The 25,840-nt window shown below is 40.3% G+C and overlaps 1 protein-coding gene across 2 annotated transcripts in view; it reads left to right on the forward strand.

Annotated features, from left to right (window-relative positions):
* The window catches only part of CACNA2D3 (calcium voltage-gated channel auxiliary subunit alpha2delta 3), a 967,057-nt gene that overhangs the window by 270,005 nt on the left and 671,212 nt on the right, over nt 1–25,840 (forward strand). For both annotated transcript variants that reach the window (XM_033210152.1, XM_033210151.1), the window contains exon 4: nt 777–836. In XM_033210152.1, coding sequence (XP_033066043.1) covers nt 777–836 — 60 coding nt within the window. The remainder of the gene's footprint in view (nt 1–776; nt 837–25,840) is intronic.

Below are 25,840 nucleotides of genomic sequence, written 5' to 3' on the forward strand. Positions count from 1 at the left end.
ATCCACTAGCCTGTATTTTCAAGGTGGGAAATATCTTCTTGTTGGCAAATTCAAATTAAAATAAAAATGATTTTGATTGTTGAGTAATTATCTAAATGAAGGCATCATGAAATGGGTTTCATAAGACTATTAATGTGTTGAACTTCACTGGCTGAGAAGAATAACAAGAATTGTGTTCTTGTGGGTGCTGAGTATTCGTTTAATTTAAGTGATTGCTTTTTTGAGTTGCAGATGGTCACAGTGGCATTGATGGACCATAAAATGCACGTAACTGTCACCTGATAATTACATATTAGAACTGGGTACAAAAAGAATTGACATTGAATGATTGAGGGAATTAAAATAAGTACTGTTTTCCAAAATATTGGGGAAGAAAGCTAGCCCACTTAAAGTTGGACTCAATTCAAGGCAATAAATCTTGACTAAGGGCCTTCTGTACCTAAGAATGCACTATTCTAGGTGGGTTTTGGATCTGCATTGGGCTTTAAGGGCCAGTATCTGAATTGTTATGTAACTGGATGCAGAATACGTGTGCATGTATAAATGTGTACATAACAATAAATATTTATTGGAAGAATTATTGATTGAATGATGAAGGCAGAAACCAAATGTTGACACTGATGTGATTATTTTCAGTTTCATGGGAGCAAAGGCATCAGGTCACAATGTATGAACCATGATATAATCTGTCACTTTTGGTCAATGGAGAGATGGGGTTCAGGCCACAATTCTGATCCTTAATGCTGTCTTCTGTTTTTTTTTTTTTTTTTTTTTAGCGTCTGGTGGAGGCTGCAGAAGAAGCACACCTGAAACATGAATTTGATGCAGACTTACAGGTAACTGATTATAGTTTGAGTTAAATTGTTTTGTGTATTTCTTGCCAAAGGAGAAGTACAAAGTATACCAGGAATACTGATTTTTCAGTGATTGGGAGGGAAAGGCTTTTGTGAGGATGGTATAGAATTCAGTAAATGTGCCTGTCTTTGACAGGATTCTTAAGCAATCGTCAACCACTTTCTAACAATGACAGTTATAATGGGTGATGCCAAACACTCACATGTGTGTAATCAGATTTCAATAAACTATTCCCCAATTTAGGGGGAGTTAACTTGGTCAATGGCAATAATCACCAGATCTCTCAATGGTAAATTGATAAGATAGCAGAATATATCCAAACCCCACTTGGCTTGGCTGCGTTTTGGGATGCAAGTGACTGAAAGCAATACTGTGATGGATCTGTCCTTGAATTGATTGGTAATAAAATTTAGAAATCAAATCATTCACTGATTTGAGATTCAAACATCCATCTCATTAATTTCTTGCAGTAGATCTTGCACCTGATCATGATATAACTATGTCTGATTGAGAAGGATTTTGATGTCGATGTGTATAGAAAACGTAAAGGGCAACAAGTGAATTAAATAATACTTGGAGGTTCCAGCTGGGTGTGGTGGCTCATGCCTGTAATTCCACCACTTTGGGAGGCTGAGGCAGGTGGATTGCTTGAGGCCAGGAGTTTGAGACCAGCCTGGCCAACATGGTGAAATGCCATCTCTACTAAAAATACAAAAATTAGCTGGGCATGGTGGTGGACGCCTGTAATCCCAGCTACTTGGGAGACTGAGGCAGGAGAATTGCTTGAACCTGGGCAGCAGACGTTACAATGAGCTGAGATGGAGCCACTGTACTCCAGCCTGGGTGACAGAGTGAGAGTCTGTCTCAAATAAATAATGAAACAAATAAATAAGTAAGTAAGTAAAACTTGAAGATTCCTTTGGGTCTCCCTGAATGAACTTTTATCTAAATTAGCACTTTGAGTTTTGTGACCTTTCCTCACCACTAGGAAAACAGAAGGAGCAAATCTTAAAGTTTGAGCTTTGCTAGACGTATTTCTTTTAATGGCATGTGGTTACAGTTAGGAAATAGTGTTTACTTTCCTATGTTTCCATTTATATGGGAAATATAAAGGCAGACATAAATCATTAAGCACAAAAAAGATGGCAGTACCAAAGCCGGCCGCCGGCTGCATGTCTCACTTGAAGATGTGTCCTTATCATCACCCTCATCTGTGTCTTTGCTTTGTGAATAAAACAATGCATATTCAAGTGAGGTGATCAAGGAAAGTTTAATTAAGGAAATATTTTCAAATGTGTAGTCGGGGTTAAGTGAAACCAACACACAATGGTGTTCAAATAAACCAACAGGCAGCGGTGGCATACCCCAGAGCTAGCCGTACTTCTGGCCTGAAGAGAGGAAAACTGGGGTTTCCAGAACTCAGGGAAGATGGCTACATGGAAAAATGATTTGATAGAGGAGTATGGCCACCCATGGTGAGCTGGAAAGGGTGAAATTTGGGATAATGATACCCCAGTACTCTCTTGCTTTCTTATTTCTTGCCAGTACTCACTGTTGGCTGAATTCAGCTGTTGGTATGGTTGATGTAGTTCAGTTCAGTGATTGAGCTGGGTGAGAAAGGTTGAAGATGGCTCTGGAGGGGCAAACAAAAAACATCAAGTCCATCATCCACAGTCTTTTTAGGCATAATACCCAACATTTGAAACAAATAGAGCCAGAGGTATAGCTAAGCATAAGAGGGAAATGAGGAGAAGCTCTGGGGATGGTTGGAAACATTGGGAGAAGAGTGGGCAGCTGGTCCAGCTCTTTGAGCAAAGCTGCTGAGAAGGGACAGAACATAGTGAGAAGAACCTTGAATATAGCAAGAAGTACCTCACCTTCCTAAAGCCATACTCACTTCTCACATGATTGTTCCACAGAGATCTAGGGGCCATTTACTGGCCGCATTTGTCTTCATTGAGCCTGATTTTCAGAGAGTTTGGACTTGTATAGTGGGCCAGAAGGGATTTAATGGCAGCATCAGGAAGCACTTTGGCAGGTGTGAAAATTCTAAGGACCTCTTGAGTGCATTGCCCAGGGAAACTGTCTCACTTTTCTCAGAAGTTCCTGAAGGCTTTTCAGGAATATTCTGATTTTAAGTGACAGAAACTCAACTCATATCAACTTAGCTTGTAACAATGAATAAAATAAGAATCCATGAGTCTACCTGATAATAAATAAACAGATAGATAGATTAAAAACTAGACAAATGGGCCAGGCTGGTGGCTCCCACCTGTAATCCCAGCACTTTGGTAGGCCAAGGCGGGCAGATCAGGACTTTGAGACCAGCCTGGCCAACATGGTGAAACCCTGCTAAAAATACAAAAATTAGCCGGGCATGGTGGCAGGCGCCTGTAATCCCAGCTACTCAGGAGGCTGAGACAGGAGAATTGCTTGAAGCCGGGAGGTGGATGTTGGAGTGAGCCGAGATCACGCCAGTGCACTCCAGCCTGGGCAACAGAGAGCGAAACTCCATCTTAAGAAAAAAATAGACAAATGAGGGGGAACGTCTTAGAAGGCAACTAATGCATATAGAAGAAATGACTGAGTTAGAAAATTATGGTAATTAACTGAGGCAAGAATCTTCAGTGGATGCTAAAACTAGTTGGCAAAAGTTTGGTGAAGAACAGGACACTTATGGTCTCAAACTATTTGCCCACAAGTTACTCATCAATTACAAAGGGAAAAATAGCAATTTTATTGTGCAGAAACCTGATAGACACCACCTTAAATAAGTAATCGAATTTAATGTCACCAATAATGAGACAAAGTGACATCACGTGCCTCCAGATGTGATGACCCAGAAAAATATAACACACTTATGTACAATTCTTGCCCCAAATGTATAGCCTGACTGTAATCATGATAAAACATCAGACAAATCTAGATGGAGGAACATTCTACAAAGTAACTGGCTGGACTCATCTTCAAAAATGCCAAAATCAAGAAGGAGAAAGAGATGTTGAGGATTTGCTCCTAATTCAAAGAGATGAGGACACATAACTACTACGTGCAATGTGTGATCCTGAACTAGAAAACAAAGTTTTAACATGGATGGTTCATTAGAAAACAATGATGTATTAATGTTGGATTGTTGGATTTTCATCCCTGTGCTGTGATTATGTTAAGGAATGTTCTCATTTGATTTTTTCTGGCTTCATTGGTTCAACAGGAAGGAGTGAGGGTGTAGGAGAGAGTAAGAAACATTATTGGAAGTGATGACTGTTTTGTAAAATCTGTTATTTATGGCTCATGTGGTCAGTTTTACTGAGAGATAAGGGTTGGTGGGATGGGGCATGGGAAGGGATGATGTAGTTGACTTTTGGGGATTACTTATCCTTCAGTCGATGAAAAATGTTTTGCGGTTTTAGTTCAGTTAACACAGAGACATTCTTTTTTTGTCCATCTGAAGCTATTGTTATTTTCCAAGAGTGTTCTGATTTCCTGTTACGGCAGTTTTACAGTAAAATTCTGGTGTAGCACAAGTGATTCCCTCTGTCAAAGGGGGTGCTGTGATTGTGAAGGCAGCATTGGCATCTCTCTTGAAAAAATCAGGCACCAAGAAAAGAAGTCTCTAGTTTTTATTCTCTTGGGAACAAGGAAAGGGAGCTAAAGTTTTCCTCCCCAGTCCCCTGTTCTGTACATGTACAACAAAAGCATCCGAGGGTACCATTGTGGTCTGAACAGAAGAGTAGATGTTGAAATACTCTGTCGATATGACAGTGCCATTCACACTGGTGCTCCGACCTCAGTGAACTCTTCTGTGGGTCAAAGTAAACCACATGCCCTTTGGTGGAGACCTGTGAAAGAGAGACCTTTGATAAAGTAGATGTGCGTGGAAGAATTTGTCTTGGCTTAGATGAAGGTTTTGAAGCTACTGAAGCTTCTCTGCTATTAAGTGCACATCTGTTAACAGCGTGGGTGTCAGCCCTATTGCCATTACTGAGGTAGCAGGTCTGTGTACCGGCTCTGAATTTATTACTATCATGGTCCATTAGAGCTGATCAATTGTTAATCTGGGTTCTGCTGACCTCTCAGCAACCCCTGGCAGATGATTGTTTTTATCAAAAAAATCTCAGACTGCCATCTGCTCACTGTGAAATAACGCTGAGAAGAAACCTACCCTGTTAGCTCAGGAGGAGTACAGGGAGCTGGAAGTCTCTTTTCGTACGGGAAGAAAAAAGAGATTTTGCAAAATTTCCTAACCTGTGTAGTTTTAACTGACATATATCTTAGCTTCCTTCTTCCCAAAACAGAAAAGAGATGATGGATCTGCCCCTTCTCTCACTTTAGACTAGAGACGTTGCATCATTGCAACATTCATGTGCTTCAAAGTGAAGAATTTGCTTTTCATTGGTAAAATAATCAGAAGTTACAAAAAGTTATACCTCATTTATTATCACGATTTTATTGTCCATTTAAATTTCCCTTGCAGTGTCTTCAGAGGTTTAACTTTTCCCCCATGACCTTATGGCTTTGACATCTACAGCCCCCTCTGTAAAGTCCTTAATACGGCATTAGATTGTTAGTTCTTAACAAAAACTGTATTGGGGCAGAGGCAAAATGCAGCTTCTGGAGGATAGGATGTGTGAACAAATCAAAATGCAGACTCCTCCATAGAAAACAGATGTGCTTGACCTTCATTGGCGGGGTAGCTTGCTTGCTTGATTTTTTTTTTTTTTTTTTTTTGAGACAGAGTCTTAATCTATCAACTCAGACTGGACTGGAGTGCAGTGGTGCGATCTCAGCTCACTACAACCTCCACCTCCCAGCTTCAGGTGATTCTCGTGCCTCAGCCTCCTGAGTAGCTGGAATTACAGGTGTGCACCACGACACCCATCTACTTCTTGTATTTTTTGTGGATACAGGGTTTCACCATGTTGGCCAGGCTGGTCTTGAACTCCTGGGCTCAAGTGACCTGCCTGCCTTGGCCTCTCAAAGTGCTGGGATTACAGGTATGAGCCACCGTGCCCAGCCTGGCAGGGTAACTTTCTTGTGGACACTGGTGTCAGTTCAGCCCTCTGGCTTGTCCCTCTTTCTGGTGGCCTGTGAGTTCTAGACTGACCTTCTGTTGGTGTAGATCTTTATTCCCTGATATCTTTATTGGGTCAATTTTCAGTCATAATTGATAACAGAGGCCTTATTATAATAGCATCTCTCTCCTTTTTTACTTGGTGCTGTGAATTAACATAGACTTTTATTAAAAGATTGGTAGTTCCAATGAGAACAGAGTTTAAAAAAATACCTTTTGTCTCAGTTATTACATGTGATTATTTTAGTGTTTCACCCTTATTATTTTGATGGCAAAACCCAATTCCAGGTGGAGGAGCAGGAGACCCTAGCTTTGAATACCTAGCCATTGATGCATTTCCAGAAAATTAAGTCTATATATGTTCTAGTATAATTCAGAATGCCTTCCCCCTCGTACATATTCTTTCTTTTTGAGTTTTTCAACTGGCAGTAAAGAAGAAAAAAAAAAGTCCTTTTGACAGTTTACTAAAAACCTGCTTATCTTTGAACCACAAACATATTTTCTTTGGCAGCTGTCTCGAATAAGTGCCAATTGCACCGAGCGGGTGCACAGAGAGAAAAAAATATATGGTTTTGAATTGTGTATCCTGCAGAAGCTTTTTCTATTACAAAGTTTTCTATAATAGTTTTTCTTTGTTGTTTTGTAAGTAATAGGGAAAAAGAAAAGTGTGGTGACATTCAGAGGGATAACAAGTATGGGAAGGGAAAGGGGCTGGCAGCATACTTCTTCCTGTCCTCACCAAGCTGAAAGAGCCTACCTTGCAAATGTAGTGGCCTGATTTCAAAGTTGGGGTGGGGCCTTTGGAGTTGAGGTGGTATAAAAACTGCTTGTGGGAAACCTCTGAGATAAGATGACTTCTGCTACTTCCTAGAGCAGCTTACTCTACCTCCTTACCTGTTACAATGGGAGCTTTGTGTTGAAGGAAACCCAGGAAAGGAGAGAAAGGGCAGCTCAGGAGCCCCAGCACTCAATGTAGAACTTCTTTTACCATCCACTAGGAAAAGAAAGCCTTTCTAGGAAAAAGGATTAGCAAGGACAATGAGAGAGTGATGTCAACAAGATGACTGGCTAGAAGCGCTTAATGCTTGTCCTCCGCTGTCCTGCCAAGACAGCCGAAACAATGAATAAACGGCTGGATTTTGATGAAAATAACTAAACAGGGCTGAAGTGCATCAAAGGAGTAACAGATGCCCTTTAGACCACAGAAACCAGCATGGACACATAGAGAAGGGAAGTGCCTCACTTCTGCTACCCCATCCCCAAGGTGGGATCAGTTCAAAACCAGGAGTTGCTTCTCTCTGTGGGAAAAAGGTGAGCAAGAAGACTCCCGGAAGCACACATCATCGATGTGGACACTTGTAGTGCTCTCCACTGGGGACTCCTACTGACCTCACAGGGGCTCAGGTCAGCTGAGGGAGCTGGCTGGTGTCCACCCGGCTGCACTTTCCCCAGAGAAGCAGCTGACACTGTGTCCTGTGCCCTGTGACCCATGTGGGTACTGCACTGCACCATCTTTGAACCTGAACCACTGCTGGAGTGTGTCTGGCTCTGGTGCAGTTAGCCACAGCATTCTTTCATCCCTGAGGCTTTGTTGCCACCGAACCACCCCTACCTGCTGGCTCACCATCCCTAAGCTGAGCTGCTGTTACACTCTACCCCAGGGGCCAAGCTGGTGTGGAGCTGCTCTACCTGCCCCTCCCAGTCACTATTGTGCTTCGCTCCTCAGAGCCTAAGCTGAAGCAACACCCTGCATCCTGGGGAATCGGTGCCTTGTCTGCCCAGAGCAGTAAGGCTCCCTGTGTCTGAGCTAAAGAGGTACATCAGCTCCTGGGGAAATGGAGCCTTAGCCAGACTGAGCAGCTGCACATCCCTGGGCTGATCTGACATGGTATCCCACATCCCAGGGAAACAGGACGTTGGTTGAGCTGGGACACCTTGCCCTGCTGGTTGAAGAACTGTAGTACCCTGCTTCCCTAGAACTGGACTAGCCTTGCAGAGTATGAGACACCCCTCTTCTTGGGGAGTGGAGTCATCACTGTGCTGTTCCCTGCCTTCCAGGATGCAAGCAGCAGCTAGGCTTTGCCATTTTGGGTATCTTGTTGCTGCTGCATGTGTCCATACAGGGTCTGGGATGCTTCTGTGTCTCACCATCTGGGGGTCCACAGTTACCACTATGAGGTAGGCACCTCATTCACTGGGGCCTGAATTGCCACTGTGGCTGTTGGCACTGGTTCCCAAATTGCAGCTTTACCTTGCTCCCTGGGCTCAAATCATCAGAGCACCCATTCTTCCTCAGAGAAGGCCAGTTCTGTGTCCTGTCCCCCGGGGTCAGAGTCACAACTACAACCCAGCTCCCGGGGCCTGCCTCAGCTGCTTGGTTGTGCCTCAGAATCACAGATCCTGGTGTGTAGGCAATCTGCCTCCAACCCTGCCTTGGAGAGTGAACCTTTACCTCAGAACCCAGGTGCTAAAATAAGCTCATGAAACCCTGAGCCCAGGACTCCTCTTCCATGGATATTCTGAGAACCTGTACCTTTGAACTCAGTACTGCTGCAGCTGCTTAAGGGCTATGTCAGCCCTGACATCAAGAGAGATCTCATCTAAGACTCACTATTGTATGGAAGGAAAGAACAGAAGGACATTCAAAGCCCTTGTCACCAAGGACGTTGACAACCTTTGCTACCACCACCACTGCCCCAAACTCCTACATCCTAGTTTACCCAGACACCCACAGTCATTGCTGACATTGATCGCAGCTGAATAAGATTCACAGAGGATTTACGACTACTTCTACTAGGAACTTAGAGTCACCATGCCCTACCCAATTGGCACAGTAAGACCCATCTGCAAGTGAAAGTCTTTCCCTATAAAAGCCACTCTGTAAAGTTTGGAGGAGGTGATTGTTTCACCAGATGTGCAGACATCAATGCTAGGACACAAGAAACATGAAAAAGCAAGGAAATAGGACATTGCCCAATTAACACAATAATTCTCTAGTAACTTACTCCAAGAAAAGGAAATTTATGAATTTTCTAAGAAGAAATTCAGAATAATGATTGTGAGGAAACTGTGAGATTTGAGATAAGATAGATAGGCAATTCAGTGAAATCAGAAAAAAATTCATGATCTGAATGATAACCTCAATAGAGATAAATATCATTAAAAAGAACCAAATAAAGGTGAAAGACTTACTCAATCTGAAGAGAAACACAAATGTAGCTGGAAACCATCATTCTCAGTAAACTATCGCAAGAACAGAAAACCAAACACCACATGTTCTCACTTATAGGTGGGAATTGAACAATGAGATCACTTGGACACAGGAAGGGGAACATCACACATCGTGGCCTATTGTGGGGAGGGGGAGGGAGGAGGGACAGTATTAGGAGATATACCTAATGTAAATGACGAGTTAAAGGGTGCAGCACACCAACATGGCACATGTATACATATGTAACAAACCTGCACGTTGTGCACATGTACCATAGAACTTAAAGTATAATAATAATTAAAAAAAATAAAATAAAAGAATGTTACTTAGCATTGTTATTAATAAAGTATTATTCTCTTCTTAATAATTTTCTTAGAGACAAACCACACCAATAGAACTAAAGAAGATACGTTCTTTTACCTGCATACTTGTTCGTTGAGTGTACATTTGTTCCAAATAATCTTTAAAAAAAAAAGTTCTCACACATCTTTGGATATGTAAAAAGTAGGGAAAGTAATTGGAAAAAAAAAAAGAACCAAATAAAAATCTTGGAGTTGAAGAATTCAGTGAATGAAATAAAAACTATAATAGAAAACTTCAACAGCAGACTAGATCAAGCAGAAGAAAATCTCTGAACTTGATGATAGGTCTTTTGAAATTACCTAGTCAGGCCGGATGTGGTGGCTCAAGCCTGTAGTCCCAGCACTTTGGGAGGCCGAGACAGGAGGATCAGGAGGTCAAGAGATCGAGACCATCCTGGCTAACATGGTGAAATGCCATCTCTACTAAAAAAAATACAAAAAACTAGCTGGGCGAGGTGGCGGGCGCCTGTAGTCCCAGCTACTCGGGAGGCTGAGGCAGGAGAATGGCGTAAACCTGGGAGGCAGAGCTTGCAGTGAGCTGAGATCCAGCCACTGTACTCCAGCCTGGGTGGCAGAGCGAGACTCCGTCTCAAAAAAAAAAAAAAAAAAAAAAAAAAAAAAAAAAAAAAAATTACTTAGAGGAAAAAAAAAAGAAAAATGAACGAAGGAGTGAAGTCTGCAGAACTTATGAAATGCCATCAAGTGAACAAAGATTCGTATTAGGAGAGTTGCAGAAGGATAAGGGACAAAGGTAGGAAGAGAAAGCTTATGAAATAATTGCAGAAAACTTCCAGATTCTTGGAAGAGATTTGGACATCCAGATCTGTGAAACTCAAAAGTCCCCAAACAGATTCAACCCAAAGTCGTTCTGTCTGAGGTACATTATAATTAAACTATCAAAAGTCAATTACAAAGAGAGAATTTAAAAAGAACAAGAGAAAAGTGTCAAGTCACATGTAAGGGAAATCATCATTAGAATGTCAGTGAATTTCTTAAGAGAAACGTTACAAGCCAGGAGAGAATGGGATGAAAATTTTAAACTGCTGAAAGGAAAAAGAATATCAGCCAAGAATACTATACCCATTAAAGCTGTCCTTCAGGAATAAAGGAGAAACGAAAGTCTTTTCTAGGCCAGCAAAAATTGGGAGAATTTATCACCACTAAACCTGCCTAACAAGAAATACTTAAGAGAGTTCTTTGAGTAGAAACAAAAGGATGTGAATTACTAATATAACAACATATGAAAGTACAAAATTCAGTGGTAAAGGTCAAGTCCATAATACTTCATTATTGATATGATACTTTGTAAATCATGTATATCTTTAGTATAAAGGTCAAAAGTCAAAAGAGTCAAAAATAATGATAGCTACCATTAATTAAGAAATGCTTAATATAAAAAGATGTAAATTGTCACATCAGAAATATAAATTGTTGGGAGAGGGCAAAAGTCCAGAGATTTTATATGAGAATGAAATTAAGTTGTTATCAGCATAAAATATCCTATTATAGCTGTATGATGTTTTGCATAAACCTTATGGTAACTACAAAGCAAAACCTATAGCATGTATACCAATGATAAAGAGAAAAGAATAAAAATTTAGCACTACAGAAACTTACCAGATTACAAAGATAGAAAACAAGAGAGGGAGAAGGGAACAAAGGATCTAAGAAACAACCAGAATACAGTTAATAAAATGGCAGTAATAATTCCTTACCTGTCAATAATTACAATGAATATAAATGGATTAAATTCTCCAATCAAAAGACATAGACTGGTTAAATTGATTAAAAAAATAAAGTCCAACTATATGCTATCCACAAGAGACCCATTTTACCCTTAAGGACACACATAGGCTGAAAGTAAAGGAATGGAAGAAGATATTCCATGCAAATGGTAACCAAAAAAAGAGCAGGGGTGGCTATACTTATACTGATAAAATAGATTTTAAGTATGAAACTGTCACAAAAGACAAGGTCACTATTTAATGATAAAGGGCTTAATTAATCAAGAGGATATAACATCTGTAAATATATATGCACCCAATCTGAGAGCACCTAAGACAAATATTAATTGACATTAAGGGAGAAATAGATAGCAATACAATAATAGTATGGGACTTTAATATCCCACTTTCAACAGTGGACAGATCAAACAGATGAAAATTAATAAGGAAATACTGTAATTGAACTGCACTTGAGAAAAAAATGGACCTAACAAATATATACAGAACTTTCCATCCAATAACAGCAGAATATACATTCTTCTCCAGGGCACATGGAACATTCTCCAGGACAGACCATATGGTAAGCCACAAAATAAGTCTTAACAAACTTAGGAAGATTGGAATCATGTCAAATATTGTTTATGACCACAATTATATGACACTGCAAATCAACAACAGGAATATTTTTGGAAAAGTCAATAATATGCAGAAATTAAACAACACGCTCCTGAACAACCCAGTGGGTCAAAGAAGAAATCAAAACGGAAATTTAACAATATCTTGGCCAGGCACAGTGGCTCACACCTATAATCCCAGCACTTTGGGAGATGGAGGTGGACAGATCACTTGAGGAGTTTGAGACCAGCTTGGGCAACAAGTGAGACCTATATATGCAAAAAATAAAAAATATTAGCCATGCTTGGTGGCGCGTGCCTGTAGTTCCAGCTATTCAGAAGGCTGAGGTGGAAGGGTGGCTTAAGCCTGTGAGGCAGAGGTTTCAGTGAGCCAAGATTGTGTCACTGGACTCCAGCCTGGGTGATAGAGCCAGACCCTATCTCAAACACATACACACACACACACACACACACACACACACTAAAATAAAATAAATAAATAAAAATATCTTGAGATGAAAGATAGTGAAGACATAACATACCAAAACCTATGGGATGCAACAAAAGTGGTTCTGAAGGGAGGGAAGTTCATGACTGTAAATGCCTACATTAAAAAATAAGAAATAATTCATATGATAATAAGAAAGATTTCAAATAAGTAGCCTTCCACCTCAGATAAGTAGCCCAACATTACACCTCAAGGAACTAGAAAAAGAAGAACAAGTTAAACCCAAAGTTAACAGAAGGAAGGAAATAATAAAAATCAGAACAGAAATAAATCAAATGGGGATAGAAAAACCATAGAAAAAATTAACTGAGTTGTTTTTTTTTTGAAAACATAAACAAAATTAACAAACTCTTAGACTAAGAAAAAAAAAGAGAAGACTCAAATATATGAAATCAGAACCAAAAGTGGAGACATTATAACAGAAACCTCAGAAATAAAAAGCTTCATAAGGAGCTATTGTGAAAAATTATATGCCAAGAAATTTGATAACCTAGAGGAAATGGATAAATTCTTTGTAAAACCAAGGTTTTGCCAAGGTTGAATCAGGAAGAAATAGAAAGCCCGCATAGAGCAATAACAAAGGGATTGAAGTAGTAATTAAAACCCTCCTAACAAAAAAAGCCCAGGATCAGATGGCTTTACGGCTGAATTAAACTACATTTTCAAAGAAGAATTACTACCAAAACTTCTTAAACTCATCCAAAAAATAGAGCTGGAGTGAATACTTCCTAACACGTTTTCTGAAGCCAGCATCACCTTGGTACCTAAACCAAAGACATCACAGTAAAGAAAACTACCAGCCGGGCGCAGTGGCTCAAGCCTGTAAACCCAGCACTTTGGGAGGCCGAGACGGGCGGATCACGAGGTCAGGAGATCGAGACCATCCTGGCTAATACGGTGAAACCCTGTCTCTACTTAAAAATACAAAAAACTAGCCGGGCGACGAGGCAGATGCCTGTAGTCCCAGCTACTCGGGAGGCTGAGGCAGGAGAATGGCGTGAACCCGGGAGGCGGAGCTTGCAATGAGCTGAGATCCAGCCACTGCACTCCAGCCTGGGTGGCAGAGCAAGACTCCGTCTCAAAAAAAAAAAAAAGAAAACTACAGGTCAATATCAGTATCTCTGATGAATATTGATGTAAAAATCATCAATAATATTTTAGCAACTCAAATTCAGCAATAAATCAAGAAGATTATGATCACAATGAAGTGAGCTATATCCCTGGCCATGCAAGACTAGTTTAGCATATGCAAATTAATCAGTGTGATACTTGCATTAACATACAAAACCACACGATCATATAAACTGATGCAGAAAAAGCTTTCAACAAAGTTCAACATCCTTTCTTGATGAAAACTCTTAACAGTTTAGGTATAGATGGAAGGTTTCTCAGCATAATAAAGTTCATTTATGAAAAACCCACAGCTAGCATCATAATCAATGAGGAGAAACTGAAAGCTTTTCTTTTAAGATCTGCTGTAGGGTAAGAATGCCCACACTTGTCACTTCTATTCAGCATAGTACTGGAAGTATTAGCAAGAGCAGTTAGACAGAAAAGAAATAAAAAGCATTCAAGTTGGAACAAAGTAAGTAAAATTATCACTTATTACAGACATGATCCTTTATGTAAAAAACCCCAAAGACTCCACCAAAAAGCTGTTAGATCTCAATAAAGTCGCAGGATGTAAAATATAGATACAAAAATCTCTTGTATTTCTATACACAAATAACAACCTACATGAAAAATTCAAGAAAAAATTTCATTTCCAATAGCATAAAAAATAAAACCAGATGAAATACTTCAGAATAAATTTTGCCAAGGAAGTAAAAGACATACCCTGAAAACTATAAAACGTTGATGAAAGAAATTGAAGAGGACACAAATAGATATTTCATGCTCATGAATTGTAAGAATTAATATTGTTAAAATGTCTGTACTACCTAAAGCAATATGTATAGATCCAATGCAATCCCTATCAAAATCCCAATGGCATTCTTCACAGAAATGTTAAAAAACAAAACCTAACATTTATGTGGAACCACATTAAACCCTGAATAGCCAAAGTACTACTCAGTAAAAAACAAAACAAAACAAAACAAAAAACAAACAAAAAAACAGTTGGAGGCATCACATTTCCTGATTTAAAATTATGTTATGAAGCTATAATAATCAAAACAACATGGTCCTGAGGTAAAGCAGACACATAGACTTGTGGAATAGGATAGAGAGCCCAGAAATAAATCCAAACATAGGTGCTCAACTAGTGTTTGAGAAGGGCAACAAAAATACACAATGGGGAAAAGAATAGTCTCTTTAATAAATGGTGCTGGGAAAACTGGATTTCCATGTGCAAAAGAATGAAATTGGACCTTTATATACAAAAATCAACTCAAAATGGATAAAAGACCTAAAGGTAAAACCTGAAACTATAAAACTCCTAGAAGAAAATGTAGGGGGTAAACTCCTTGACAGTGACCTTGACAGTGATTTCTTGGACAGCACACCAAAAGCTCAGTCTACAAAAGCAAAAATAAATAAATGGGACTACATCAAACTAAAAAGCTTCTGCACAGCAATGGAAACAATTAACAAACATATTGGGAAAAATATTCACAAATCATGTATCTGCTAAGGGTTAATATCCAAAATTTATGAAGAACTCATACAACTCAATAGCAAAAAAAAAAAATAACCCAATTAGCAATGTGCAAGGGACATCAGTATAAATTTCTCCAAAGATGACATAAAAATGGCCCACAAGTACACAGAAAGGGGCTCAGCATCACTAATCATCAGAGAAATACACATTAAAACTACTGTGCAATATCACTTCACACCTGTTAGGATAACTGTTGTCAAAAAGACAAGTGTTGTTGAGGGTGTGGAGAAAAGGAAACTCCTGTATGCTGTTGGTGGGAATATAGATTGCTGTAGCCATTATGGAAAACAGTATGGAGGTTAGTAAACAAATTGAAAATAGATCTACTGTATAACCCAGAAATTGCTATTCTGGATATATACTCAAAGGAAATGAAATCACCACCTCATAAAGATACCCACAGTCACATGTTCATTGCACCATTTTCCACAATAGCCAAGATAGAGAAACAACCTAGGTGCCGGTCAGTGGACTAATGGATAAAGACACTGTGTGCATATATGTATGTATATAGTGTGTGTGTGTGTGTATATATATATATATACTATATATATTTCAGATTGAAGAATACTCCATTGTGTATATACACACACATTGTACAATGTGTGTACACATATATACAATGGAATATTATTCAACCTTAAAAAAGGAGGAGGTGTTAACATTTGCTACAGCATGGATAAACAGGGAGGAATTAAGCTCAGTGAAATAAGCCAGACACAGAAAGAAAAATATTTCACGATCTCACTTATGTGTGGAATATAAAAAAACAAAAAAAGTTAGATATATAGAGATAGAGAATAAAACATTCATTACCATGTTCACGGTGGGAGAGAGGAAATGGGAGTTGTAGGTCAAAGAATACAAAGTAGCAAATATGTAGGATGTGCAAGTTGATCTAATGTGCAACATGAGAACTATAGTTAATAATAGTGTATTGTATTCAGGACTTTTGCTAAGTGAGTAGACAGATTATAGCTACTTTTGTCATTGGGAAGGGGGATGGGTAACTGTGAGCTGATGGATATATTAATGTGTTCCACTATAGTAACCATTTTACTGTGTATATGTGTGTGTGTATATATATATAAAATACTTTAAATACACGCAATAACATTTATGTTTTTAAAAAGAAAGGACAATGGAACAGCGAACTGCAGAGCAGAACTATCACCTACCTATACGCATTTTTCTGCTGGAAAGTAGGGCTTTTGCCTTGGGGAAAACTGTGTATTGTAAACAAGAGCAATGGAAGGGTTTAGCAGAACTACTTCCTGAGTGGAGGAAATGACTCTTCTCACTGGGGGTTTTCCTGAGTCCTTACCAAGCTCCAATCCGTCAGTCTCCACTTTGAGCAAGGTGTTGAGCTCCTAGCTGTGGGGCCATGGGAAAATGCAAGGAAAACCCAGGCCCAGAATTGGAATTGGTGTTTTTCACAGAGATAGGGAATTGCTTTTGTGCAGTACACAAATAGGGTCACATCTGTAGGAGAAATAAATGAAAAGAGAAGGAACTTTCACATTTTTATGTTAAAATAACCACCCCCACAATCATCTAACTGACGAAAGCGTGCCTATTGCTTTTGTTTTTTTTTTTTTTTTTTCTGTTTTAAAATTTTATTTTTTTTTATTTATTTATTTTTTATTATACTTTAAGTTCTAGGGTACATGTGCATGACGTTTATATCATGTATAACTCCCCAATGCAATCCCTCCCTCCTCCCCCCCCCCCATGATAGGCCCCAGTGTGTGATGTTCCCCTTCCCGAGTCCAAGTGATCTCATTGTTCAGTTCCCACCTATGAGTGAGAACATGCGATGTTTGGTTTTCTCTTCTTGTGATAGTTTGCTAAGAATGATGGTTTCCAGCTGCATCCATGTCCCTACAAAGGACGCAAACTCATCCTTTTTGATGGCTGCATAGTATTCCATGGTGTATATGTGCCACATTTTCTTAATCCAGTCTGTCACAGATGGACATTTGGGTTGATTCCAAGTCTTTGCTATTGTGAATAGTGCCGCAATAAACAAACGTGTGCATGTGTCTTTGTAGTAGAGTAATTTATAATCCTTTGGGTATATACCCAGTAGTGGGATGGCTGGGTCATATGGTACATCTAGTTCTAGATCCTTGAGGAATCGCCATACTGTTTTCCATAATGGTTGAACTAGTTTACAATCCCACCAACAGTGTAAAAGTGTTCCTATTTCTCCACATCCTCTCCAACACCTGTTGTTTCCTGACTTCTTAATGATTGCCATTCTAACTGGTGTGAGATGGTATCTCATTGTGGTTTTGATTTGCATTTCTCTGATGGCCAGTGATGATGAGCATTTTTTCATGTGTGTGTTGGCTGTATGGATGTCTTCTTTTGAGAAATGTCTGTTCATATCCTTTCCCCACTTTTTGATGGGGTTGTTTGCTTTTTTCTTGTATATTTGTTTGAGTTCTTGGTAGATTCTGGATATTAGCCCTTTGTCAGATGAGTAGGTTGCAAAAATTTTTTCCCATTCTGTAGGTTGCCTGTTCACTCTGATGGTAGTTTCTTTGGCTGTGCAAAAGCTCTTTAGTTTAATTAGATCCCATGTGTCAATTTTTGCTTTTGCTGCCGTTGCTTTTGGTGTTTTAGACATGAAGTCCTTGCCCATGCCTATGTCCTGAATGGTACTACCTAGATTTTCTTCTAGGGTTTTTATGGTATTAGGTCTAACATTTAAGTCTCTAATCCATCTTGAATTAATTTTCGTATAAGGGGTAAGGAAAGGATCCAGTTTCAGCTTTCTACTTATGGCTAGCCACTTTTCCCAGCACCATTTATTAAATAGGGAATCCTTTCCCCATTTCTTGTTTCTCTCAGGTTTGTCAAAGATCAGATGGCTGTAGATGTGTGGTATTATTTCTGAGGACTCTGTTCTGTTCCATTGGTCTATATCTCTGTTGTGGTACCAGTACCATGCTGTTTTGGTTACTGTAGCCTTGTAGTATAGTTTGAAGTCAGGTAGCGTGACGCCTCCAGCTTTGTCCTTTTGACTTAGGATTGTCTTGGCAATGCGGGCTCTTTTTTGGTTCCATATGAACTTTAAAGCAGTTTTTTCCAATTCTGTGAAGAAAGTCATTGGTAGCTTGATGGGGATGGCATTGAATCTATAAATCACCTTGGGCAGTATGGCCATTTTCACGATATTGATTCTTCCTATCCATGAGCATGGTATGTTCTTCCATTTGTTTGTGTCCTCTTTGATTTCACTGAGCAGTGGTTTGTAGTTCTCCTTGAAGAGGTCCTTGACATCCCTTGTAAGTTGGATTCCTAGGTATTTGATTCTCTTTGAAGCAATTGTGAATGGAAGTTGATTCCTGATTTGGCTCTCTGCTTGTCTGTTACTGGTGTATAAGAATGCTTGTGATTTTTGCACATTAATTTTGTATCCTGAGACTTTGCTGAAGTTGCTTATCAGCTTAAGCAGATTTTGGGCTGAGACAATGGGGTTTTCTAAATATACAATCATGTCATCTGCAAACAGGGACAATTTGACTTCTTCTTTTCCTAACTGGATACCTTGATTCTTTCTCTTGCCTGATTGCCCTAGCCAGAACTTCCAACACTATGTTGAATAGGAGTGGTGAGAGAGGGCATCCCTGTCTTGTGCCAGTTTTCAAAGGGAATTTTTCCAGTTTTTGCCCATTCAGTATGATATTAGCTGTGGGTTTGTCATAAATAGCTCTTATTATTTTGAGGTACGTTCCATCAATACCAATTTATTGAGCGTTTTTAGCATAAAGGGCTGTTGAATTTTGTCAAAAGCCTTTTCTGCATCTATTGAGATAATCATGTGGTTCTTGTCTTTGGTTCTGTTTATATGCTGGATTACGTTGATTGATTTGCGAATGTTGAACCAGCCTTGCATCCCAGGGATGAAGCCCACTTGATCATGGTGGATAAGCTTTTTGATGTGCTGCTGAATCCGGTTTGCCAGTATTTTATTGAGGATTTTTGCATCGATGTTCATCAGGGATATTGGTCTAAAATTCTCTCTTTTTGTTGTGTCTCTGCCAGGCTTTGGTATCAGGATGATGTTGGCCTCATAAAAAGAGTTAGGGAGGATTCCCTCTTTTTCTATTGATTGAAATAGTTTCAGAAGGAATGGTACCAGCTCCACCTTGTACCTCTGGTAGAATTCAGCTGTGAATCCATCTGGTCCTGGACTTTTTTGGTGGGTAGGCTATTAATTGTTGCCTCAATTTCAGAGCCTGCTATTGGTCTATTCAGGGATTCAACTTCTTCCTGGTTTAGTCTTGGGAGAGTGTAAGTGTCCAGGAAATTATCCATTTCTTCTAGATTTTCTAGTTGATTTGCATAGAGGTGTTTATAGTATTCTCTGATGGTAGTTTGTATTTCTGTGGGGTCGGTGGTGATATCCCCTTTATCATTTTTTATTGCGTCTATTTGATTCCTCTCTCTTTTCTTCTTTATTAGTCTAGCTAGCGGTCTGTCAATTTTGTTGATCTTTTCAAAAAACCAGCTCTGGATTCATGGATTTTTTGGAGGGTTTTTTGTGTCTCTATCTCCTTCAGTTCTGCTCTGATCTTAGTTATTTCTTGCTTCTGCTAGCTTTTGAATGTGTTTGCTCTTGCCTCTCTAGTTCTTTTAATTGTGATGTTAGAGTGTCAATTTTAGATCTCTCCTGCTTTCTCTTGTGGGCATTTAGTGCTATAAATTTCCCTCTACACACTGCTTTAAATGTGTCCCAGAGATTCTGGTATGTTGTATCTTTGTTCTCATTGGTTTCAAAGAACATCTTTATTTCTGCTTTCATTTCGTTATGTACCCAGTAGTCATTCAGGAGCAGGTTGTTCAGTTTCCATGTAGTTGAGCGGTTTGGATTGAGTTTCTTAGTCCTGAGTTCTAGTTTGATTGCACTGTGGTCTGAGAGACAGTTTGTTATAATGTCTGTTCTTGTACATTTGCTGAGGAGTGCTTTACCTCCAATTATGTGGTCAATTTTGGAATAAGTGCGATGTGGTGCTGAGAAGAATGTATATTCTGTTGATTTGGGGTGGAGAGTTCTATAGATGTCTATTAGGTCCGCTTGGTGCAGAGATGAGTTCAATTCCTGGATATCCTTGTTAACTTTCTGTCTCGTTGATCTGTCTAATGTTGACAGTGGAGTGTTGAAGTCTCCCATTATTATTGTATGGGAGTCTAAGTCTCTTTGTAGGTCTCTAAGGACTTGCTTTATGAATCTGGGTGCTCCTGTATTGGGTGCATATGTATTTAGGAGAGTTAGCTCTTCCTGTTGAATTGATCCCTTTACCATGATGTAATGGCCTTCTTTGTCTCTTTTGATCTTTGATGGTTTAAAGTCTGTTTTATCAGAGACTAGGATTGCAACCCCTGCTTTTTTTTGTTCTCCATTTGCTTGGTAGATCTTCCTCCATCCCTTTATTTTGAGCCTATGTATGTCTCTGCATGTGAGATGGGTCTCCTGAATACAGCAGACTGATGGGTCTTGACTCTTGATCCAGTTTGCCAGTCTGTGTCTTTTAATTGGAGCATTTAGTCCATTGACATTTAAGGTTAATATTGTTATGTGTGAACTTGATCCTGTCATTATGATATTAACTGGTTATTTTGCTCGTTAGTTGATGCAGTTTCTTCCTAGCCTCGATGGTCTTTACATTTTGGCATGTTTTTGCAATGGCTGGTACCGCTTGTTCCTTTCCATGTTTAGGGCTTCCTTCAGGGTCTCTTGTAAGGCAGGCCTGGTGGTGACAAAATCTCTAAGCATTTGCTTATCTGTAAAGGATTTTATTTCTCCTTCACTGATGAAACTTAGTTTGGCTGGATATGAAATTCTGGGTTGAAAATTCTTTTCTTTAAGAACGTTGAATATTGGCCCCCACTCTCTTCTGGCTTGTAGAGTTTCTGTTGAGAGGTCTGCTGTTATTCTGATGGGCTTCCCTTTGTGGGTAACCCGACCTTTCTCTCTGGCTGCCCTTAAGATTTTTTCCTTCATTTCAACTTTGGTGAATCTGGCAATTATGTGTCTTGGAGTTGCTCTTCTGGAGGAGTATCTTTGTGGCGTTCTCTGTATTTCCTGAATTTGAATGTTGGCCTGCCCTACTAGGTTGGGGAAGTTCTCCTGGATGATATCCTGAAGAGTGTTTTCCAACTTGGTTCCATTTTCCCCCTCACTTTCAGGCACCCCAATCAGACGTAGATTTGGTCTTTTTACATAATCCCATACTTCTTGCAGGCTTTGTTCATTTCTTTTTCTTCTTTTTCTTTTGGTTTCTCTTCTCGCTTCATTTCATTCATTTGATCCTCAATCGCTGATACTCTTTCTTCCAGTTGATCGAGTCGGTTACTGAAGCTTGTGCATTTGTCACGTATTTCTCGTGTCATGGTTTTCATCTCTGTCATTTCGTTTATGATCTTCTCTGCATTAATTAATCTAGCTGTCAATTCTTCCACTTTTTTTTCAAGATTTTTAGTTTCTTTGCGCTGGGTACGTAATTCCTCCTTTAGCTCTGAGAGGTTTGATGGAGTGAAGCCTTCTTCTCTCATCTCGTCAAAGTCATTCTCTGACCAGCTTTGATCCGTTGCTGGCGATGGGCTGCGCTCCTTTGCAGGGGGAGATGCGCTCTTATTTTTTGAATTTCCAGCTTTTCTGCCCTGCTTCTTCCCCATCTTTGTGGTTTTATCTGTCTCTGGACTTTGATGATGGTGACGTATGGATGGGGTTTTGGTATAGGTGTCCTTCCTGTTTGATAGTTTTCCGTCTGACAGTCAGAAGGACTGTCTGTTGGTCTGTTGGAGATTGCTTGAGGTCCACTCCAGACCCTGTTTGCCTGGGTATCAGCAGCAGAGGTTGCCGAAGATAGAATATTGCTGAACAGCGAGTGTACCTGTCTGATTCTTCCTTTGGAAGCTTCCTCTCAGGGGTGACGCCACCCTGTGAGGTGTGGGGTGTCAGACTGCCCCTAGTGGGGGATGTCTCCCAGCTAGGCTACTCAGGGGTCAGGGACCCACCTGAGCAGGCAGTCTGTCCGTTCTCGGATCTCAACCTCCGCTTTGGGAGATCCACGGCTCTCCCCAAAGCTGTCAGACAGAGTCGTTCGCGTCTGCACCGCCCCCGCTCTTTCCCCTAATGGGCTGCAGCTGTGCGCTGTCCGCAGAGGTAGAGTCTACAGAGACAGGCAGGCTTCCTTGAGCTGCTGTGAGCTCCACCCAGTTCGAGCTTCCCAGCGGCTTTGTTTACCTACTTAAGCCTCAGCAATGGCGGGCGCCCCTCCCCCAGCCTCGGTGCTGCCTTGCGGATAGATCGCCGCAGACGGCTGTGTTAGCAGTGAGGGAGGCTCCGTGGGCGTGGGACCCTCCCGGCCAGGTGTGGGATATATTCTCCTGGTGTGCCTGTTTCCTTAAAGCGCAGTATTGGGGTGGGAGTTACCCGATTTTCCAGGTGTTGTGTGTCTCAGTTCCCCTGGCTAGGAAAAAGGGATTCCTTTCCCCCTTGCGCTTCCAGGTGAGGCGATGCCTCGCCCTGCTTCAGCTCACGCTGGTCAGGCTGCAGCAGCTGACCAGCACCGATTGTCCGGCAAGCCCTAGCGAGATGACCCCAGTACCTCAGTTGAAAACGCAGAAATCACCGGTCTTCTGTGTCCCTCGCGCTTGGAGTTGGAGACTGGAGCTGCTCCTATTCGGCCATCTTGCTCCGCCCCTCTGCTTTTGTTTTTTAATGTGTATCAGCTTGGCAGGTGGTCACCGTGTCTTCTTCATCTTAAGATCTTAGATTAGATGTTTCTTAGTTAGGACTTGCCACATGTCGTTTATTCATAAGACTGATGTATGAGTAGTTTTCAAGGAATCTTTAAGCGTGATGATTTAAAAATCAAAGCTACTTCTCAGTTGTTACACACACACATCTGATCCAAACACACACTATCCTTTCATTTGAGTAGGCGTTATAGCTTGTTAATAAGGCCAGTGTTGTGACTTTGAGCTTTGTGTTAACCAGTTATTTGGTGGTCACATGTTATGCTCATGACCTTGACTGTTGGTCAAATGAGAGTGGAAGAAGGGGCATTGGGTGCAACCTCAGCTTGATCCAATAGGGAGAGCCTTGGCCTGGAGGTTAAGAAATTTAGGATCTAGTAGTTTCAATCCCAGCTGGACCATTTACATGCTCAAGGATCTGCTGCTGTGGCTTCTTTTCTCATCCGTAAGAGGATGCACTTACAGTATGTAGGTGATTTCTTAAGATCTCATCCATCCCTCACATACTACGATTCACTCAGCCAATAGTTATTAATGGCCTCCTGTGTATCAGGCACTGTACTATGAATATGGCCCTGAGCTGGACAGAGAGATGCTGTCTGTCTTCTCCTAGAACTTACCATCTAATGCGAGAGACAGATATTAAAGACATGATGATGTAAGTAATCATTTAAACAATTTAAATCAAATTTCAATTGTGATAAGTGACATGAAAGAGAAGTACAGGGTATTATCACCGTGTATGACAAGGAGACCTCACCTAGTTTGGGAGTTCAGGGTACCTTGGCGAAAATCCCCAAAGGGCAAGTCTGAATTGAGTGGAACTTCTGAGAGCTCCACTCAGTATCTCCAAGCACAGAAAACACATAGTATCTTAATTTTCCACAAGTGCAAAATTAAAATTGCCTAACAGACCAGGCAAAACCAAAATGGAGTCAGTCATGCTAAATGCCACATAATCAAACTGAAACTTTAAGGAATCAGACAGATAGCTTGAAAGACCAGTTTTTTCCCTGAAAACAGAACATTCCAGTCTACCTGAGTTAGCAAAAATAGGAAGACTCCTCTGCTTTAACTTTTACCAAAAATGTAACCTGTTGTAACCTGATGTTAACCAATTGCCTTTTTTTTCTATTGTTCTGTCTCCTTTTTCTCATCTTACAAAACTTATTGTTCTTCCATTGCCCAGTGAGAGCTCTCATTCTATTTTGTAGAATGGAGACTGGCCTGATCCGTGAATTATTAATAAAAGCCAAGTCAATCTATAACCAAATTTGTTGTAATTTTGTCTTTTGGCAACTCTAATTACGCTTTATTTTTGCTTCTTTAATGATGCTTATTGCTTCCTGTCTTGTTAATTTTATTCACCTAAGTGTCCGTTTGTTGCTTACTTTAACATTTATTCAGAACTAAGTCTAGTTATAGGTTATGGGACTCCCACAAACTGAGAGGGGACCCTACTTCTCTAGGAAAGTTCTATCTATTAGATAGGCATGTAAGCAAATGGCTATAATATAACATGAACAGGAGCTAACCAATTAAGAGCATCATGTGAGCTACATGAGAGTAGGACTGATTGTTCTGCAACCTTTATTCATTTATGTATTCTTTCAATAAATACAGATATGCTTCATTTTATTGTGCTTCACTCTATTGCCCATCACAGATGCTGTGTTTTTACAAGTTAAAGCTTTATAGCAACCCTGAGTTGAACAAGTTTACTGTTGCCATTTGTTCCAACAGCGCATGCTCTTGTCATGTCTTTGTGTCACGCTTTGGTAATTCTCACAATATTTCTGACTTTTTCCCTATTGCTATATGTGTTATGGTGGCCTGTGACCAGTGATCTTTGGACGTTCCTATTGTAATTATTTTGGGGCATCATGAACCATACCCATATAAGATGACAAACTTAATTGATAAATATTGCATGTGTTGGACTGTCCCACCAACCAGTCATTCCCTCATCTCTCTCCCTCTCTTCAGACCTATTTCCTGAGACACAAGAACATTGAAATTAGGCCAATTAATAACTCTACAGTGGCCTCTAAGTGTTCAAGTGAGAGTCACATGTCTCTCACTTTTAATCAAAAACTAGAAGTGATTAAGCTTAGTGAGGAAGACCCGTTGAAAGCAGAGATGGGCCAAAAGCTAGGCCTCTTGCACCAAGCAGTTAGCTAAGTTGTGAATGCAAAGGAAAAGTCTTGAAGGAAATTACAAGTGCTCCTGCAGTGAACACAGCCTTATTGCTGATATGGAGAAATTTTAGTGGTCTAGATAGATCAGACCTGTCACAATACTTCCTTAAGCCAAAGCCTAACTTGGAGCAAGGCCCTTACTCTTTTCAGTTCTGTGAAGGCTGAGAGAAGTGAGAAAGCTACCGAAGAAAAGCTTGAAGCTAGCAGAGTTGGTTCATGAGGTTTAAGGAAGGAAGCCGTCTCTATAACATAAAAGTGCAAGGTGAAGCAGCAAGTGCTGATGTAGAAAGTACAGCAAGTTATTCAGGAGGTTTAAGATCTAAGATAATTGATGAAGGTGACTATAGAAAACATGTAAGGCTGGTGCAACAGCCTTATATTCGAAGAAGATGCTATCTAGGACTCTCCTAGTTAAAGAGGAGAAGTTGGCTGGGTGTGGTGGCTCATACCTGTAATCCTAGCACTTTGGGAGGCCAAGGCAGATGGATCAAAAGGTCAGGAGTTTGAGACCAGCCTGGCCAACATGGTGAAACCCCATCTCTATAAAAATACAAAAAAAAAAAAAAAAAAAAAAAAAAAAGCCAGGCGTGGTGGCTTGCACCTGTAATCCCAGTTACTCAGGAGGCTGAGGCAGGAGAATTGCTTGAACCTGGGAGGCAGAGGTTGCAGTGAGCCGAGGTCACACCACTGCACTCCAGCCTGGGCAACAGAGCAAGACTCTGTCTCAGGAAAAAGAAAAAAAGAGAGAGAGAAGTCAGTGCCTGGCTTCAGAGCTTCAAAGGTTGGGCTGACTCTCTTATTAGGGGCGAATGCAACTGGTGACCTTACGTTGAAACCAATGCTTACTTACCATTCTTAAGTTCTT

Source organism: Trachypithecus francoisi, unplaced genomic scaffold, assembly GCF_009764315.1.
Source record: "Trachypithecus francoisi isolate TF-2019V2 unplaced genomic scaffold, Tfra_2.0 Lachesis_group0, whole genome shotgun sequence".
In the NCBI taxonomy this organism is placed as follows: Eukaryota; Metazoa; Chordata; class Mammalia; order Primates; family Cercopithecidae; genus Trachypithecus; species Trachypithecus francoisi.